This window comes from Microtus oregoni, unplaced genomic scaffold, assembly GCF_018167655.1.
Source record: "Microtus oregoni isolate MIOR12 unplaced genomic scaffold, Mior012 000032F_ref0000030, whole genome shotgun sequence".
NCBI classification, from domain to species: domain Eukaryota; kingdom Metazoa; phylum Chordata; class Mammalia; order Rodentia; family Cricetidae; genus Microtus; species Microtus oregoni.
The window spans coordinates 10224384-10245628 of record NW_024543091.1 but is presented as its reverse complement, the minus strand read 5'-3'; the positions used below and the strand labels follow the sequence as shown (position 1 = coordinate 10245628).

General features: G+C 37.8%; 1 protein-coding gene across 24 annotated transcripts in view; it reads right to left on the bottom strand.

The window, feature by feature from the left end:
• The window catches only part of LOC121466166 (muscular LMNA interacting protein), a 233038-nt gene that overhangs the window by 45378 nt on the left and 166415 nt on the right, over positions 1-21245 (bottom strand). For all 24 annotated transcript variants that reach the window (XM_041679752.1, XM_041679759.1, XM_041679765.1 and 21 more), the window contains one exon: positions 15039-15167. In XM_041679752.1, the coding sequence (XP_041535686.1) occupies positions 15039-15167 (129 nt within the window). The remainder of the gene's footprint in view (positions 1-15038; positions 15168-21245) is intronic.

Genomic DNA, 21245 nt, shown 5'->3' with positions numbered 1-21245 from the left:
GGTTTTATTATTTCTTATTTTATCGGCTGTTCTTTTATCTCCTCTGGGAGGTTATCATCAGGCACATCTAAATCTTTAGCCTGTTGAGAGCGCTAAGGCAGGGATGGAAGAAGGCTTGGATATCTCAGGAGCCAGCTCAGGATTTAGTTTCTGCCTCTGTCACATCAGTTTCACCGCATCAAAATGCTGTTAAGCCTCTAACATTCTGTTGTCTTGTGTCCTAATCGTTTTCCTGACTTTGTGAGCACTGTTATAAAAACACACCCACAGAGTAAATTTTAAGAAAAAAAATATTGATGGGGAGCAAATTTAGAGATGGTGTTCAATTCTCCATCCTCTTTTGAGTCACCTGAGAGGTTCTGTTTGATGAAAGTGACCCTTAAAAGTCTACAGAGAGAAACTCTATTCCTTCCTTGCATATCTAGAATCAATCCTACCTGCTGGGTTGTAGCTTAAGGGACTCCTGGATTCTGTGTGGGTGAAAGTGAGATGTTCACATGGCTGCTCATAGCTGAATGTGAACTGTTTCCTTTCTGTGAACTCCCTGTTGGGTGATGATGACAAGCTTTGCTGGCTACATGAAATACTTAAGTGGACATTCTTAGATGAAGATCACCCACAACTGTCTACAGCACTGTCATCTGTGCTCTTGAGAGCAACTTACACCACTTTCCTTGTTTCTCTTTTGGTAACTGGTTTGGTGGACTACTCCAGGAAATATAGCTCTGAAATTTTACATATCTGTCACAAATTATCTCCTTTGGATTCGCCACTGTAAAAGGTGAAGAGTATTGAACTTCGAGTGACCTCTGTTCTGTTAGCTATTTTCATGTTCACTTTTAATTTTGTATTTTATATTTTCTCCCATTTTACTACTTGTTGAAATACGGAGCGGCAGGCTGTGTCCCGCCACCCGGCTAGCTTTACCCAAAATAATTACACGGAAACTGTATTCTTTTAAACACTGCCTGACCCATTAGTTTCAGTTTCTTATTGGCTAGCTTTTACATATTGATCTAACCCATTTCTATTAATCTGTGTAGCCCAAGAGCTGGCTTACCAGGAATGATCTTAACCTGCGTCTGTCTGGAGTGGGAGAATCATGGCGACTCCCTGACTCAGCTTCTTTCTCCCAGCATTCCCTTCTGTTTACTCCGCCTACCTAAGGGTTGGCCTATCAAATGGGTCTAGGCAGTTTCTTTATTAATAAGAAATCACTCCCACATCAACTACTCTCCTAAAAACAGCTTGCTATTTCATATAACTTTCAAAAAGTAAATTTCTTGTTTGTTATTTATACAGTTTTCTCCTTTTTAGCTATCTAGTCTCAATTTTAACTCCATTCTCTTGTTTTATATATGCAGCAGATAATGATCGTTTTTCTAAACAATGTTTTCTTTAAACGTCTCTGTGGTTTTTGCTTTGGTATTGTTAGATTTTCGAAAGTGAATAATCAATTATCTTTTATTCTCTTTCTTTTCTTCATTAAGCATATTGACAATTATACATTTTTTTCTCAAAGACTATTTTAGCAACCTCTAGAGCAGTCTAATAAATAACAGTTTTAAGTACTAATATTTCAGTATGTTTTCTTAGATAGACATTAAACTGTTTTTTAATTGTATTCTATTTTATTATTTAAGAACATGCCTTGGTATTATTATGAAGTTACCAATAATTATTTAAAACATCAAAACATAGAACAATCTAAAAAGACAATGTAAATAACATTTCTCTATTTTATGAACCCAGATACAGTCTCTAACATCACTTTTAGGATGCCAAAGGACATATTGTCTGGTTTCACAATAAATCACAAAGCTTTAATAATCAAATACTGTGATAACAGTGTAGAGGAGACGCCCAGGCCAATGAAATGGAGTAGAGAGCCCAAAGTTAAATCCATCATGACCTTTCATAAAGATGTCAAAGTATAAACAGGATGAACACATGTAGAAGAATGAAATTGGACCCTTATATCATCTACAAAAATTGATTCAAATAAATATTCTGAAAAATTATAATGAAAAATATTTAAGCTTACCATCAACTGATACATAGATGAAATACATAGATGAAGAAAACATAATATGTACACAGCATGAAACACTATCTATCCTTTAAGAACGGAGTCCTGTCATTTGTAACAAAAGTTTTTGCTGTGGGACAATGGTCTGTACCCTGTCACTTGTATTTTAAATCAACACTGATTGGCCAGTAGCCAGGCAGGAAGTATAGGCAGGACAACCAGGCAGGAAGTAAAGGTGGGGCAATGAGAACAGGAGAATTCTGGGAAGAGTAGGTCTGCAGTTGTCATTCATACACAGAGCAAGCAAGATGTGACTGCCTCTCTGAAAAAAGCACCAAGCCACATGGCTAACACAGACAAGAATTATGGGCTAATATAAGTTATAAGAGTTAAAGAAAAAAGCCTGGGCAAATAGGCCAATCATTTTATAATTAATGTAGACCTCTGTGTGATTTCTTTGGGTCTTAATGGCTGCAGGACTGGACAGGACAGAAACTTCAGACAAGAGATTTTTATTGTTGTTTTGTTCAGTGAAAAAGCCAAATACTAACAGGCACTGAGTTATATAAATAATATATTGTGCACTCTGGAAGAGTTGACTTCATAGAAACAAAGAGTAGAATGTCAGTTAACAAAGGATGGGGAGAAGGCAGGATGTGTAATGAGAAATGTTGATTGGTGGGCACTAAGCTACAGTTGGAGAAGAACAAGAAGTTCTGGTGTGTTGCTACAATGTAGGCTGACTGGAATCAGCAGTTAGATATATGTAAGATGCTGGCCAGAGGGCATATAGCCTCACTTAAGCAAATTAAATGAGTTAGGGAGGTCTAAATTATACAACAATTCTATAACTGGCAACCCTGTACTATATTTGAAAATGCTGAGAGATGAATCCAAAACATTCTTCCCAAAATAGCAATAACAACAAGTATTAAGGGTTATATGTGGAGTAATAGATATGCTACTATGATTGAGACTAATTTAAAATCTATAAAAATATCAAAACATCAAATTTTATACCTAAAATATATATAACTTTTATTTGTTATTTAGAAATTAATAAAAGTAGGTATAAAGAAGAAAAATAGACATTTTATTTTGAATTTCCTCCTTAGTTAAAAATTCATTGCAAAGCAAATATTTCATATATATACATATATATGTATGTGTGTTATGTGTGTGTATATACACACACAAATGTCAGGAAACTCAGTGGGGATTCTCAGTTTGTTACTGCGTAAACTTTTGTGGTCTGACAAATTTGCATGTCTCATTTCAATTTTAACAATTATTAGAAGGTTCTATTTGTCCTATCATAAAGATTTACAATATTAAAGAATAGCTTTTTGTCTTGCTTGGCATTGGTTGTGAGATTAAAGAATTCAAAATCTACTTATTAGATGCAAGTCAGAACATCAGTGTTTGTGTTTTCCATTTTCTCTGTCGTAAGCTGAAAAAATAATTTAAAAAGTTTTGTCAGTAATACATTTTCATGTGATCAAAATTTTATATATGGATATTAAATTTAGCATTTAGATACTCTGGTTATATTTTCCTTTTGAGTTTTATCCTTTAGCATTAGGAAAAAATATTGACTGACTTAAGGAAATATGGCCCATTCTGAAGGTGTTTGTGTAAGTGCAAACAGAGCTCAGAGGTAGACTTTATGATGTCTTCCTCAATTGGATCTCCATCTTATCTTTTATCATCATCATCCTATTGGCTAGACTGGATGAGCAGCAAGTCCACAAGAGTCACCTGTCTCCCCTCTGGCCCTTTGCCCCAGTTTTGGGGTTACAGGCCATGCTGTCACAGCTACCTTCCATCTGGGGATCTGAACTCAAGACCTCATGCTTGGGCGACAGTACCATACCCATTACACCATCTCTTTGGTCTAATTCTTCTATATCATCATTCTTATCTGTGGTTCTTAATATAACTGCACCTTCTTACTGCAATCTTCCTTGGACTTTCCACAAAGCAATGTGCTTTACACTCTCTGAGGACTGGATGGGGGTGGGTGGGAGGGTGTGCGAAGGGAATGGGAGGTTGGAGTGGGAACTTGTATTGGTATTTTTTAAAAATCTAATAAAAAGGATAAAAAAATATATTCTCAACATGATCCATGTTTTTCTATAAACAGTGCCTTTATTAATAAGGCTGTTTACTTTAGCCTGTGCTTTTTGCTAGTTTTCCCTTAAGGCTCAAGAATGTCACTTTTTTTGTGCTTCAGATTTAGAGATTTTATGTGATAATATGAAAATGTTTTAAAGTGTAGATTCTGATGTAGACACATAATAAAACTCAGTATAGTTAAATTCCTCATTACAAATTCTTCATTACTCATTTTCCCACAAATCTAAGGTTTATTCCTATGTATTTTCTTAATGTTTGATTACAAGAGATTTCCATTAATCATATCACATTTCTATAGTATATTTATTATGACAAGAAGAATAGACTTATCCCTTTCTAAGTTTGGTTGTCCACATTTTTATGTTTTTCCTGTAAAGAGAACTTTATTTACCTCAATAATTCTTTTAAATGTTATACATCTTGAGTATGCTGTCTCCAAACAATACTGACAACTTCATAGGCCCTTCATGCCCTGAGTTTCTGACTCTGTAAGTATCTTATTGTGAAGCTGTATTATTGGTTACAATGCAAGACAAAATTATACACTTAGGGTTAGATGTACTCACAGAGGGTATAGATAAATGTCTATATTTCAAATGATTGATATAGTTAAAAGACTGGTCTACTTGTCAAATTCAATATTTTAAATTTCTATTGATGGTTGATAAGCTTATAATGCACATAGTATTTTTTGTTATTTATGCTTATATCAGTAGTAATTAATTTCACCTAGATTATTGCAAAGTTTTGCTTGACCATAAAAAAGGGAATCTATTTTGTCAGAATTTTTTTAGTTAAAATACTAAAATGACAAATACAGGAGTAACTCTTATGAAATATAATTAGACGCAACAGGATTAAGAAAAAATATACTGTGCCCACCCAGACAGCCCTGGTCTCCCATGAGGCTTCACTTTGAATACCCTTTTGAGTTCCAAGCATTTAGCACTTAGTCTACAGAGGATAATGAACAAAGCACAAACCTCCCTACTTTAAGTGGAAGCTGCACACTGTAAGGGATCAGTGCATGGATGATGTGGGAGTGTCATATATCAATCTGTTGATTTCATTGGTTAAGAAATAAAAAAACTGCTTGGCCCTCTTAGGTTAAAACATAGGTGGGTGGAGAAAACAGAACAGAAGGCTGGGAGAAAGAAGCTGAGTCAGTGAGCCGCCATGATTCTCCCACTCCAGGTAGACGCAGGTTAAGATCATTCCTGGTAAGCCAGCTTGTGGGCTACAGCAGATTATTAGAAAAATGGGTTAGTCCAGGTGCGAGAGCTAGCCTAGAAGAGGCTAGATAGAAATGGGCCAAGTGGTGTTTAAAAGAATACAGTTTCCGTGTAATTATTTCGGGGCATAAGCTAGAGCTAGCCATGTGGGCGGCTGGGTGCCGGGGATGCACCCCCGCAGCTCATATTACTACACATGGATGTTGTAGGCTCTGCACACCTAGGTATTCCAAGACTTGACATTGCCACAATCGCGTGAAAGCAGCCTTGACAAAATGCAGGTAAACGGGAACAGTCATCTTCCAATAAACTTGTGTATAAAGATGCTGGTGGACCAGATTTTGACCCTAGGCCATGGTTTCAGACTCCTTTTTCAGTTTATTATCAGAGCACATTAATAACCTCTCAGGTTTCATCTACATCCTGTCTTATCCTAATAAATTATCTTGTGCTCAGTTTGTCGCTGTGGAAATCAGTTTTCTAAATGATCTGAAGGGATTGTCATTCCCCTCCACCTCACTATTCAGCATATGAATCTTCAAGCTCTACTTTCTAAAGGACAAAATTCATATGTGTTCTTGTTAGTAAAATAGGCAGTGTAGCTATTTCTGGTAAAATGTTTCAAACCACTTCTTGCTCTCCTCATAATTGCTCTCTTCAGTACAAAATTACTTTTTAAAAATTCAACAAACTTTAAGCCTTATTTAAGTTTGATTATTGAAAAGAAGCAAATTATTTTCATCTGTTTTGATATACGGTACACGGCAAAACTTCAAGAAGACATGGGAGTACGGAGCAATAATATCCTATTCATTAAAGAAAAATTAGCAGACAAATATGTGGTAAGCAAATTGATTTGGCTCAGCCTAATTGACAGAGACATCAGAAAATTAATGTCACAGTCTTGTCTGGGGCACTGGCTACTCTAGGAAAAGGTTACCTTCTCCTCAACCATTAAACTCTTAACTTCAAAAGCCACTTCCATAGCAATAAAGGAGCATTTTAAGGCACTTTGAGTACTTCTCATTAAAGACTGCAGATCTCAGACTCATTTGTTCTGTTACTAGCATTTTAAAAGTCACTCCCTTCACTGTAGGTTGGAAGTGATCATGAAAATCCCTGTCTCTGCAATGATGCTGACCCCTCGTGTTGAACATTATCTACAGAACACAGGCCAAGTGTGTGACCCAGGGCAGTGGTGGAGTCCTGGAGCCCAAACTCCATGCTCTAGGCATCTGCCAACTCTTTATTGGAGCAGTAAATTATATTAGCAACTGTTCAAAATCAAAATCATAAAATCTGTCTTCTCTTCTAATTTAAGGCAGCGGCCAGTTAAAGTCAAGGATAGTTATAGTATCTTATGGAAGAATAAATCCTTTATCCAGAATGAATTCGCTACTTTACAGATACTATCGCGGAACTCACAATACTATATACACAATACTAAGAGATTCCGCCTGGCCACACGTTATGAAGATCTGTCTAGCAAATAAGGCTTCCTAACTATAAATCTGAGGCACAAGTTCTGGTTCATAAACCTCAGTTTTGATGAAGTTGTGTGCATTTTAAAAGCAGACATATTTAAACTAACACATCTATTTTGAAAACTGATGGGAACCAAAAAATATACGAACTTGTGAATCAAGAAAAATTTAGCATATATGTTTAGCTATTTCTAATTATATATACATACATAGATGTGCAACCTAACTTTCAAGATAGACTTTGGGTCATAGTATTTAAAGTGTGTGGGGTCTGACAGTTTCACAAAGCAAATGGATCAGTATGAAGATTGTTGATGCAGACACTCAACAACAGAAGGAAAAAATAGACAGTTCCTTATCGCATTAGCAAAAGAGGGTTATATACTGAGTCTCTTGCTTTTCTATTTCTATGGTTTATTTCACATCTTATACTATTCACATATTTAGAGGATTTTTTTAGATTGAGAAAATGATAAGGTAACTTATTTAGAAAGCTGCTGTGATCTCTCAAAATGGAAAGGAGATACACTCAGAAGTCAATCTCCTTCCTCCACAATTACAATGACTTTCAAACAGACATTTTAAAACTGTATCCCTCCAAAGCATCCAGAACCCATGGCCACAGTCATTTCATTGACTTATGGCAACTTTCTTCATAACAACCAAGATATGGTAGCAGCTTAGGAGCTGTCAATGAGGAATAGATAAAGAATATGTGAACTGAAGCAATAAAATAGTAAGCATTCGTAACAAAGGAAATCCTGCCATTCTCAACAACATGGATGAAGAAAAAAACATTATTTCAATCACAAGAAAATAAGTCACAAGAGGATAAATACTGCATATCTTACACATAAAATACAAAAAAGTCAAACTCACAGAAAGTGATAGCAGAACAATGGTGTCCAGCAGTACATGGTGGGGAGGGTTAGGAAGATGGTGGCTCATGTGCTTGAACACTTTTGTTCACGTTTGTCCTTCCTATTACTCAAGAAAGCTAAAGATGAACTTCAACTTAATACTTAGGTGGTAATAATAGGACATACTTGCATGCAAAAGATAGTCATTTGTTTGTTTGTTTCAAAGTACATTTTGAGGACCATGGCAGAGGTAATATTTGAGATACAAAGTATTTGGGTTTCAAATATCTAGAACATTGAATATGAAAATTCTGTTGGAGAAACATGATAGATCAGAGTATCAAAGTGCAATTCTACACCACAAATCAAATCTTACCAAACACAAATGAGTTGGGAAAAAAGTCATGTATTTTATGAGACCATAATTCAATAAAGTTAAAAATCAATGTCAAGATAAATTACAGAAACTACATAAATACATTAAGAATGAAAAAAGCATTCTTGATCAGAGCAGAAATTAATGAAATAGAGTTTAAAGAACAATAAAGACAACTTTTGGTTAATGCAAAGAAAGAAGTACCAATATTGCACCTTTAGAAGGAGAATTGGTCTTCCTCCGAGGTTGAGTCCTCTGATTATTTATTCAATATCCATTGGTTAGTTCTAGAAACAGGCAACATTGAACAACTCAGGTTGCATTTATGTGTTTATTCACTTAGATGTATGTGAAAAAAACAATGGCTAAAGAGGCTGTGAATTTGGGTGATGTGGAAATGGAAGGGGAGGGAAAGAAAATGGGGAGTAAGTAATATACTTATATTAAATCAAAATAATAAATTAAAATATAGATTCAGTCAAATAGTTGATTCTTTGGAAAAATTAACAGTATTCACAAACTACTAGCAAAAATTAACCACAACCAAAAGTGATCTGACATGATTAGAAATAAAATAAGAGTAATGTGAATTGCAATGTGATACAGAGAATCAACAGGGAGTATTTTGAACACTTGTATTATAAAAATCTAGAAAAGCTAGATGAAATGGGTAAATTCTAAGACATATGTGCCCTACCAATATTAATTAAGAAGGATGTAAACAAACAGACCCACAGCAATGAATGAGACTGAGGCAAAAATAAAAAAAAAAAATGTCCCGAGATCTTCACTTCCACATTCTACCAAGCCAGCCAGGGAGTCCCAGGAAGCATGTCTGTCCCCACAATCCCTGATGGGATTGCAAGTCCCTGCTAATACACACAGCTTTTAAAATGTGTTTTGCAGCTTGAACTCAAGTCATGCTGGTAAGACATGGTGAGCGTAGCTTCTGACATCACTAGGAGACACACCTTCACAGCAAGCTCCCTGATCCTCTGGCACTACCCACATTTTTAATGGTCATCTGACAAACCTCCCAGGGAAGCTGGAGTCAGAAACTGTGCAGACAAAGATGGAGATAAGCATAGGCAGTATCCTGTCTTAAGCCAGGAGACATAGCTGTACCAAAGGCATGTGATCACAATTTCTGCAGTGCTAGACACAGGCTGCCTTGACTCTCAGTTCAAGGTGACCTAGAGATTCCTGTGAAGAGACAGGGAAGAATGCATCCTCCCACAAGACCAGACAAATTCTCTAACGCTCTAACCTGTGAATCGCATCCATTTCATACAACTGTCTTCTGTTCTGAAGTTTTATTGTTTAATTCTTTTAGGAACAAACTCAAAATGGAATTTAGAAAATCTATTTTAACAAGGCTCTTATTTTAAAACTGAATTGCACTTTCTAGGAGAGATTCTAAATATGGCAATGGCCAAACTCTTGAGTAATGATGGGTAACACAAGTTTGAGGACACATCTATGCAAAGTTTTCACAAAGATTATCTTCCCCTGGTGAATGAGGGTTTATCAGGTGCTGCAGCACCACCAATTACTCCTTAGTAAGGCCATGTACTGTGGCAACAGAAGTAAGCAAGTCAACTTCTTAGTGAATTTACTTAAAAAACAAAATCTTTTAAAGATTCTTACCCCTACTTACATCAGATAAGATGGGATAAAAAAAGAAGTCTCTCTTAGCAACATTAATTCTGGAAACAAAAATTACCATGCTTCGGTTATGATTTTTCAGTTTTGATGTGAAAACAAGGTCAAGAGAAATTTGATCCTCAAAAAAGAGTAATGAAAGCTTAAATATGAAGTGAGCATATCTGATTATACCCTGGAGGAGAAATATTATTCTCTCAAAGGGACATGTTTTAATAAATACAAGTGAGAAAATTGGTTTCTTATGTTATCTATTACATGATAAATTATATATATAAAGTGAAGAGTATAAAGAAGAGAGGAATAGAGGGAGGGGATGGAGGGAGAAACGCTAAACAAAGATAGCACTATTTGAGAAAAGCCAAACCTTATGGATTAACCTTTCGAAATGAAGGTAACACTACATAAAGATTCTGTTTTTCACTTCTTGAAACAGTCTAAGTTGTTTAGTCATTTCTATACCTAAAACAGTTCATGTAAACATCTTACATGAAAATATGAACCAAAATTTCATCATACTTTGACTGTTATTTGTGACAGAAGAGACTGAACCACCTTGATTGAAAATGACTTTTGAAAAAGTGGTAATTTCTGTCATTCTGTATAAAAGGAGGCATTGTTCACCTTATCCGTGACAAAGATATTTGCCTGTTATTTCACCTGGGTGGAGCCAGGAAGGGCAGGTGGAGGTCACAGTTAATATATAACTTGAAGGATAATTAAATAGAAAACCTGAAAGTTGCTCACATCATCATCAAATTGGAATATCAAACAGAGGGAAATTGGGAGGGAAGGGAGACAAGTTGAATGTTTAAAAATATCAGGGGCAGAAAAGGAATGAGATGAATACAAAGAGGAGCTTTCCTCGCAGTGATCTTTTTATGTTTCTGTGGATGCTAGGGAAGAGAATTCTCTAGAGCAGTCATTCTCAACCTTCCTCATGCTGTGACCCTTTCATGCATGTTCCTCATGTTGTGGTGACCCACCACCATAAATTACTTTCATTACTACTTCATAATTGTAATTTTGCTACTGTGATGAATTACAATCACGTATCTAATACATGACCCCTGTGAACAGATCAGTCAACTCCAAAGGGGTTGTGGCCGATAGGTTGAAAACCACTGTTCAAAATGATCATTTTAACCAAAACACATCCTCTTCTCCACTGAAACATATCAGAAGGAAAATGAGATGGAAAGGGCTTATGTGCTAGGAAACACCCTTTCTCATAAAGAAAAAGAAGGTGTCTTTGGCTAAGTCAAGTCAAACAATAGGAGTCTTACTTTGTTTCAGTCTAGACCTTCAAGTTTGGCTCTCCAAGACTTCACCGGGGGAATAACATATCTAATGTCAGGGATTGCATTATTAATATAAAGAAGAAAAATATTTCATATATTTCTTTGTAAAAATTAATTAAGTTTTTAATTTTAAAATGAAAATATTTGGTGGAGAAAACACCATTACCTAAGTAGATTGGCTCTATGATCAGCAAGTCATTGTTTATTTTGCATGCTCACAAATCATCAAAACAAACTTAACACCATTTTCTCTCAGATCTCTGCACCTGCAACTTGCTCACTAGACCAATCAATGCCAGTCATTATTTCTAACTCTGCCTTTAGTTATCAATGGGAGTACTTTTCAAAATACATGGTCATCATTGTAAGTCCCTGTAAATCCATATATTTAGGGTAGAATGTGAAGATTCTTTGTAATAATTCAAAAGGACCATAAGTTGATACACTAATTGATTTGGAGTTCATTTCAGAAAAGCATAAGCTTCATTCAAAAGAATTTTGATTGTTATGTTTTGTTTTGTTTTATCCATTTAATGCAGAATGATACTGTCTGCCCTAGGATGTTTTGATGTAAAAACCATTAAATTAAAAAGTCTCAATTGCTAGATTTTGCTATAGTCTCAAACTTTGCTTTTAGTTGTGAGAAGCTATTTCCAGACAATTTTTCAGCTCCTAATCTATTCAATAGGCTGCCCAGCTGTACCATTTGAGCTACGATAAATACATCTCTGCTTAGGCCCATCATCTTTGCATCTGACACTTTGTAACAGCGTTTTGAAATCATATTTTATGGCAGGCAACCTGCTAAGGAAAATTTATGAACTTAACCATCCCATCCAACATCTCCTGTCATGTGGAACTGCCCCCGGTACGAGAGAGATTAGTGAATGTGAGCTGCTTCAATTTGGCTGGCTCTCTGCCTAAGGAATTTTCTATTACATGGGCGAATGAGATTAACCAAGTTTGGAAACATTCGATTTGTTCTATGGCAGATTGAGAGAGAACAGAAGTTAGCGGAGCTGAACATGAATGTCTTCAGATGAAGTTCTGGTGAAAGAGCAATGCCAGCACCCTTGGTATCATGAGCCCTTGATACCAATTTTTTAAGTGGACTTAACTACGCACATCTGTGAGCTAACTTTGCAATCTGTTTCATTGTAGATTCTGGACACAAAGGATTTATACATCGTGCTCAACATCTAGAAAGCAATTGAGCAAACGTGCGTTTCCTGGCTGTGCAGTGGCTTCAGGGTTCCACACAGCCCGCAAATGAGACCAAGAGAGCTTTGGAATTCACATGTAAATAGAATGCTAGATTTCTTTTAGTTCTTATCATCCTGTAGTATCCTGTTAAGTAAGATATCCTGCCCTCAAACAAGGATATATGAGAGAATTAATTAATGAAAGAAAGTGTAAACACAATTATGCCTGCAGTCCACAAATATTTGAAAAAAATCCAGATATTTTCATACAATTATCTGGAAATGCACAGGTGTAAGTAATAACAAAAATTAAGCTTTAGACTTGCATGATCACAAAAGAGTGGTGAAAAAGGAAAAGCATCAATTCTTTTCAATGACAAGAATCTCCTGCACAATACATGGAATTCATCATTCCACAAGACAATGAAGGGGATAATTACAGACAAATTAACCTGATATGCTACAAAGGAGCTTTCTTGGGGAAAATTAAGCTTCAAGATTAGATAAAAAGTATAAATCTTTATTTTATAGCAGTTAATCAAATTCTGAGGAATATAATTGCATGGATAATAATATGTGAAATTTATTTTAACATCTGTAGTTCGTTCCTACATAAATACTACATTATATTCTAAAAACCTTTATGCAATGAATTCCTAACCCTAAATGTCACATTAATCTTTAAAAAACATTAGTGTTGAACAAACAGTATGTATTTTATACATGCTTTATTGACATTAAATTTGGTTTGCTAACAGGAATTTCTAATTATGTAATGTATAGAACTAACCATGATAAATTCCATACCAATAAACTTTCTCCCCAAAATGGACATAGGCTGTCTGTCTCTAAACCTCCTTAAAGATTCAAACTCATAAGACCTGAACAGTTCCACAAAGTGACCAGAAATAAACTGGAAAATGTTTTAATATTAATTTTCCTCTCGTTTCTGAAATGAGATCTCACTGAGCTGTCCTCGGGACTTGAACTCATGCATCAGGAGGTCCTGCCATCTGAGCCTCTCAGGGGGCTGGAACAGAGAAAGAGTTCACCGTCTCCATCTCATTCCGGGAATAAACCATGGGTCATCCATGAGAAACTATGAGGACTCAGTTACATAAAGATTTAAGATCCACTCAAGGCAAATCAATCATTTAAAGTAATCTAAATCTTGGATCCATTAAAAAGCTTGATCCTCACAACTAAGAAATGGAAGCTGGAGGGAAAACATCTTTCCAGGGTCAAGGAGCTTACACATAGCCCACGAAACATTACTTACGTCTTACAAATACAAACATAATTTACATTTTAAAAATATTGCTAGCTTGTGGGTGGCAGTTCTGTAGGTTTGTCTTTTGTAGCTTCCCTAGCAGTGGGACCGGAACCTGTTCCTAATGAATGAGCTGGGTCTTTGGAACCTTTATTTCCTATGGTGGGATGCCTTGCCCAGTCTTGACATAAGGGGGAGGATCTTATTCCTGCCTCCACTTAATATACTATACTTTGTTGACTCCCATGGGTGACCTTACCCAATCTGAAGCAAGACAGAGGGGGAGTGGATGGGGAGGGGTAGAGAACAGGTGGAGGGGGGAATGAGAGGACAGGAAGGCGGGAAACTGTGGTTGGTATGTAAAATAAATTAATCAAATTAAACAAAATTTTAAAAAATACTGCTAGCTATCACTTTTAAATTCAATGTTTAAAGAGGATATAATACCTATGTTCTTTTATTAATTTACTCATTATAGATTATGAAATGAAATTAATTTACATGTACTGTTGTATCCAGCATTTTTCATTTTATGTTGCTTACCTACTTAACATTTAAGTCTAAAAAAATGTAGAGCCCATGCCCATTTGCTTCTTTAAATAAGACAAATAGAGATGTACAATTTGTCTTTGGTGAGAAAATGAAGTTTGTATCGATTTGAAAGATTTAACTTACTTTTGTTTTAAGTACAGAAGAGTTTGACTTGCTACTATTGGAACACCATGTGCATGCAGTACTGAAGGAAGCCGTAAGGAAGCATCAGATGCCGACAAATACACTTACAAACAGTTGTGAGCCACCGTGTGGGTGCTGGAAACTGATCCAGGGCCCTCAGCATCAGTAATGAGTGCTCTTAACTCCTGAACCATCTCTCTAGGTCCTGATGTTTTATAGTATGTGTATATACACATTGCCATATTTTCCTTTGATTGTAGAAAGTTGCCACTGGCAGTTTTTTTCTCCCTTTCCCAGCATTCAGGACATAAAATGCACATAGAGCATGCGCTCTCTACGGACAGCAGAGACATGATTTTTGCCCTATAAAGTAAATTAGCACCCTCGGGAAGGGAAGAATTGCATCACCCCTCAAATTTATTGTTAATAAGAATCTGGACAATGGTATTTTCGTCAACTCTAACAAATCTAAACTATCATATAATCTCAAAAATAAGCTGCCTCCAAAAGAAGAACTCAGTGTCATGTGGCTATTCACAACATGCTTATACGGTCTTGAGATGAATGCTGCAGGTTCCCACATAGCACCTTCATGGGATAGACAGTGTTTTCTTTTAGGAAAAGCATTGAGATGTTTCAAAATAATAATGAATAACTGAATTACAGAGAATTTCTATTTGTATACAAAATGATCTTTTCCATTACCAGTGATAGAACCTATTCAACATATTTTCTTGCACATATGCTATTGTTAATTTATACAGGCATTTATTATATGTAATAGGAAATGCCGTCTTATGTGTATACTCACCTGCTCAGAAAACAGGTCACTGTTGTCTTCAAGGTATTTACTGAAGGGATTGGGTTCATAGACTTCTTCCTCCTTTCTCAGTAACAGTTTAGATTTTACAGGTACTGGGCGAATTACTCCAGGCTTAGTCTACATGAAGGAGACATGTTTTTTTAAAAAAAAAGGGGGGGGGAGAGAAACACTATTAAAAATGAGTAAGTATAATTATTGTTGCTACCCAAATTCTCTCACAAATTGCAAGGAAAAACATATAGTTATCCTCTTGGCTAAGGGAAGTAGACCCAATTGCCGGGGAGAAAATTAGGATCTTGGGGGTGGGGTGGGATGGGGGTAAGGGGAGATGGGGAGAGAAAAGGTAGAAGGGAAGGAGGGGGGATTTGGGGAATCAGGAGAATTGGGATAAAGGAAAGGTGGATAGGGGAGCACGGAACCACAATTCTTAGTTAAGGGAACCACTTTAGGGTGAGCAAGAGATTTGACCCTAGAGGGGCTCCCAAGTGCCCAACATGAGGTTCCCAGTTAGTTCCTTGGGTAGCTGAGGATTGGGAACCTGAAATGACCCTATCCGAGAGCAATTCTGACGAATATCTTGCATATCATCATAGAACCTTCATCTGGTGATGGATGGAGACAGAGACAGAGACCCACACTGGAGCACTGGACTGAGCTCCCAAGGTCCCAATGAGGAGCAGAAGGAGGGAGAACATGAGCAAAGAAGTCGGGACCACGAGGCGTGCACCCACCCACTGAGACAGTGGAGCTGATCTACTGGGAGCTCACCAAGGCCAGCTGGACTGTGACCGAAAAAGCATGGGATAAAACCGGACTCTCTGAACATGGCGAACAATGAGGGCTGATGAGACGCCAAGGACAATGGCACGGGGTTTTGATCCTACTTAATGTGCTGGCTTTGTGGAAGCCTAGCCAGTTTGGATGTTCACCTTCCTAGATATGGACGGAGGGGGGAGGACCTAGGACTTACCACAGGGCAGGGAACCTGGACTGCTCTGTGGACTGGAGAGGGAGGGGGAGAGGAGTGGGGGGAGGGGTAGAAGGGTGGGAGGAGGGGGAGAAGGGTGGGAGGAGGGGGAGGGAAATGGGAGGCTGGGAGGAGGTGGAAACTTGTTTTTTGTTTATGTTTTTTTTTCTTCTTTTCTTAATAAAAAAAATTATTTAAAAAATTAAAAAAAAAAAAAACAAATTATAATCAATTAGTTCACTGATTATGATAGCAACTGAGTCATAAAGATCTCCTATCATGATTTAAAATTGCAAAACCACACCAAACGTGTTCCTCTACCTTTTGTTTGAAAAATATTTTTGAGTTCCCATTCTACAATAGACAGTAAAGATATAGAGGACCTTGGAATGTCCACCCATATTGTGTCTAAGCCACACTCATATTATACATGGCTGAACTAGGTCTAGAAATAGAATGTGATAGAGAAAGCTGTCTTATCTGCAATAGTTTTGTGTCAACGCAGGAACTATACCATTCCCTAATTTAACTTAAAATGCAGATTTACTGAAATGAAGACACTTTCTGAAGCTGAATCCCAGAGAGAAGAGCCTTGGGAGTGAATACCAAAGCATTCAGGTGCCCAGCTAGGCTTCGGGTCCCTTAGCTTCCTAGGACTGTCCTCTCCTTGTACATTAAATTCCATCTGATGTAGTTTGTCTCAGAATAGCCTTAACTAACATCAGTCACCGGGAACTCATGAAATGGTACTCCATGACAATATGAGAGGGGGTTTCTTTCACCTGGGGCAATTTCTAAATGACCATAGAGTGTAACATCTTGTCACATTCTCAAATAACTCAAAATGATTGATATGTTTTGAAAACATGCCAAGTAAAATTTCAATAAAAAGAATTGTGCCAGTCTTTGAGCTTTTCTCTACGATTACAATTATTCTTCTCAACCTCATGCCTCCTAGAAAACAGTAAATGAGACCGACCTAGTCAAAGCTGGTGCTCATAAGTTAAGCCTTAAGAGACTACATCTATCTCTCTACTCTATAAAGTTAAGCCTTAAGAGACTACATCTATCTCTCTTCTCTATAAGACGCTTGATGTATTTTGAGTCTTGAATAAATGTCACACTCTAATACTTTTATCAGTAGCTATTTCCCTAGTTTGTTTTCCATGTATACGTCAAGTGGGGAAATGCAGGTTGAGAAAGTGTTTTCCTTCTCCAGGCTGAGAAATAGCTCTGACTTAAGAAACTGATTTATCTCCAGATACAAAAAAAAAAAAAAAATGAGCCAGTAGTACTCAGTTATTTAACAAGCATGTGAACAGTATTCCTCAAGTGAACAGCATAAAAACACCACTCAGGCAGTCTTTAACTCTACTGCCTGGTGTTGGGGTCATGACCCTGTGTTGTACATATGTCCTTGTTTTCCAAGAGATGCCCTGCTAATTTCTCCTTCTTCCTTCTCCTATTCCTGTACTTTCTTCATGAAATCAATATAGGAAATCAAAACAACCTCACAGGTATCCAACCCAGCATGAAACTTTAGGAGTTTAAGCCAGGCGTCAGCATGTAGAGAAGAGACCACGATTTAGGAGAATTTTATATGGTAGAGGATCTGGATCTCTGAGCCAGAGAAACGTGGCTGTCTCTTTTCATATACTGCTATATGTTTTGAGTTATATTGGTATAGAATCCATCTGACTTGTGACCACCTTCAAGGACGAGATCAGAAAAGAGACTGTTCTGGGGCCAGTGAGATGGTTCAGAGAGTCAAGGAGGTTGCTATTTAGCCAAACAATCTGAACTCAATTCCAAGACCCACATGGTAGAAGTTAACACCTGACTCCCATTAGCTGTCCTCTGTTCTCTGTAGTGTGCACGCACACACACACACACTCACACCACACACACAGACACACACACACACACACACACACACACACAAATATATATAACAGAAATGTTAAAATAATATAAAATTAAAAAAGGAAGGAAATTTGCCAGGTGTGAAATCTTAAATGCAATAAGTTTGATATCAGAGTCTGTTACCAATGCCTCACGTTGCTTCTCTGACAGGGTTTCTACTCCTTACTTTCTGTGTACTTCTGTGGAAGGCAGAGGCAGGCGGATCTCTGTGAGTTCAAGGCCAGCCTGGTCTACAAGAGTTAGTTCCAGGACAGGCTCCAAAGCTACAGAAAAACCCTGTCTAGGAGAAAAAAAGGAAGGAAGGAAGGGAGGGAGGGAGGGAGGGAGGGAAAGAAAGAAAGAAAGAAAGAAAGAAAGAAAGAAACTGAATCTCAGACTTTGTCAACCTGAAGTATCTGAGTCATCCAATTCTTCATTGCTAATTCATTGCTAATTTGGTTTTCACAGATTGCTTTTTCTTAAATTCGGCATTGCCTCTTTCTTTGTTTTTAATTTTGCTTCTATATCATAGTTTGGCATAATTGTCCGTATTTCATGGCCATAAGTGCAAACTAGAGGGAAGGAATAAACAGGCAGAGATTGTCTTTGATAGTGTTCATGTTCCCCATCATCTGACTTTTATCATAGCTTCCAAACTCTGTCACTATTGGTCAGTTTAAAACTCTAAACATGGTACACAGCAATCAAGTTGAAGGTGGCCCCGTGCCTCCTGCCTCCCAAAGCATGATAGCAGGATGAGGGGATCAAGACCTACAATTCTGAAATGCAGGTATTAGAGTATATAATCTTGGAAAAGCCATTTGATATATCAAACCACCTGATGTGTTATCATTCTAATCCTTAACTGTGTTTTTTCACAGTGGATAGTCCCACATTCTATTCCTAATGTCCCTATCTCTTCAGAAATGACACCATATACTATTACCACATCAGCCTTATTTCAATGTACTCAAATCCATCATCCAAATGTATTTTCAATGTATACCTCAGACAGCCTTTAGCATACATGATGCATGAAGAGCTAACGTGGGCACACAGGAGGCACTTCCACAGTGACTTCCTTTCTGTTCTTCCTAATATGTTGTTCCTTTATGTCAAATAATCATGTTCAGTCATCCTTAACATAGGAATTAGAATCTTCACTTTAAAAGATCCCTAGATGATTTGTGTGCAAAGTAAAAACTACAAGGCATTAGGCCAGAGCATCCATCAAATGAGCTGCTCTGCTGGGACTGGCTTCAACACTCCAAACACATTTGCTTATCAGGGTCTTTTGTCTCCCAGGGAAGAAGAACAGGCTGGTTTTTTTTTTTTATAAATTTCTCATCTCTGTTTTCTCTGTGCTCAAAGTAATCTGTTATCCTTGTGCACCAAGTAGGAGTTCTCTTGAAGGATTTCCTTAATTTGTGCAAATATAATTTGCTAAGTCTCTGTGCAAACAAATATGAAGAAATTAGATGGAGCACATTAGAAGAGTCCATAAAATGTGAGTTACTGTAAGACCGTCACCATCCAACAACAAACCCATCCACAGAGGGCCTCTTCTCAATGGTGGAATCTACAGAATAATCAGACTTGACAAAGAGACACATATCGCTCCAGTCATGTTAAAAAAATGGTATCCTGTAAATTTGTGTCTAGTATAAGTGGAAAAATTGAAAGGGCCTTTTCACACAGTTAATGCCCAGAACACAGAAAGAACAAAGGGTCTCCAGGTGGAGAGTTAGCTGATACGAATCACTGACTGGGAAATGACTTACTCTAGATGGAAATATTCTGAAGTGCCTCCAAAAGAAAACAGCTGTTTGGGAACCTGAGGCTACTAGGACCTACTCTGTCAAATGAGACCTTTTCAAAAACTGCAGAGTCGATGGCAATGGATACCACACAACTCTTAACTCAGGATGCACAACCAAGTCAAGCAATCCACGGAGTAATGGTAGCGTAACTCACATTGTGCCATTGAACTTCCAAAAGATGCCACTCACTTCCAGATCAAACCGCATCAACTGATCTTTCAAAGGTCCCTTCGCCTTTCTCATTGCAAAGGACTTGCAATTCCTGATCTTCCCTGTCTTTAACTAGCTTCTCCCTTTCCACCTTGTCCTCCACTGCTACCCTCTTCATGCCTGCACACTTGCTCAGGCTCCCTGACTGTGACTCACCATAACTCGCCCACTGTGACCCTCCGCCAGGAGTTTTCACTTGCTCTGTCCTATAAGTGGATCTCATTTCCAATGTGTTTTCAAACAGCATCTTATCAGAAAGGCGTTTCCTGATCATTCAGATAAAATGTTCATCTCTACCACCCTATAACATTTGCTGCCATCTGACATCTGCGCATGTGTTTGTTGTCTTGCTCTATGAGGCCAAAGATCTCTGAAGACCTGACTTTGATTGCCCAGAACCCACATAAAATTGTCATCATGGTGGCCTACAGACTTGGCATCCAAGCCAAAGGGTGTGGAGACAGGAGGATCCCTGGTGCTTGATATTCAGCCAGTCTAGCCCACGTGGTAAACTCCAGGCCAGAGAGAAACCTTGTCTCAAAGGAGATTGGTGGCATTCCTGAGAATACATCCATGGTGTTTCATTGGCCTCAGTATGCATATACAGACACTTATATATGCACCACCCCACATACATGTACTACCTTACTCATATGTCGGGAGTGGAAAAAGTCCTGAGTGAATGTGTATTATTGACATGAGCATAAACCTTGTCAAGAACCCTAATACCTCAGAACTATGGCAAGGTCTTCCCCAGGTCAGGCTCAGAAGAGTGGAAAGGCCTTCTTCAGGTCAGGCTCAGAGGAATGGCAAGGCCTTCCCATAGTCCAAGTATGGATGCTAACAACATGCAGAAAATATCAACTGCAGCTTCCTCCTTCAGGTTGCTTGCAGCTGGGACTGCTCCCCTCAGGGCCTCCTACCCGGATTAGCAACCTACTCCTTCCTCCTTCATGCTGGAGAGAGTAAATAAATGCAGGGGGGTTCCAGGCTGCTACTTGGGAGCCTCTGTCACAGTGTATGGCCCTTTTAGTCCCAGGTTTTCCTTATGTGTACCTGTTATTTCTTAATTTCCTATTGCCCCAGGCAGGTCAGCCCCAAAGTCAAAGTCATTCAGGTTATGGCACACATACATGCATCCATTAAAAAAAAAGAAAAAGAAAAAAACCATGATGATCTCACCATTTCTGAAAAACACAAAGGAGGAGTGGGGTGGAACAGAGATCGTATCGTAACTGCTGCTATACTTCTGCAAGAAGTCTCAGGTGTGAAGAACAGAGTTATGGGAGCTCAGTA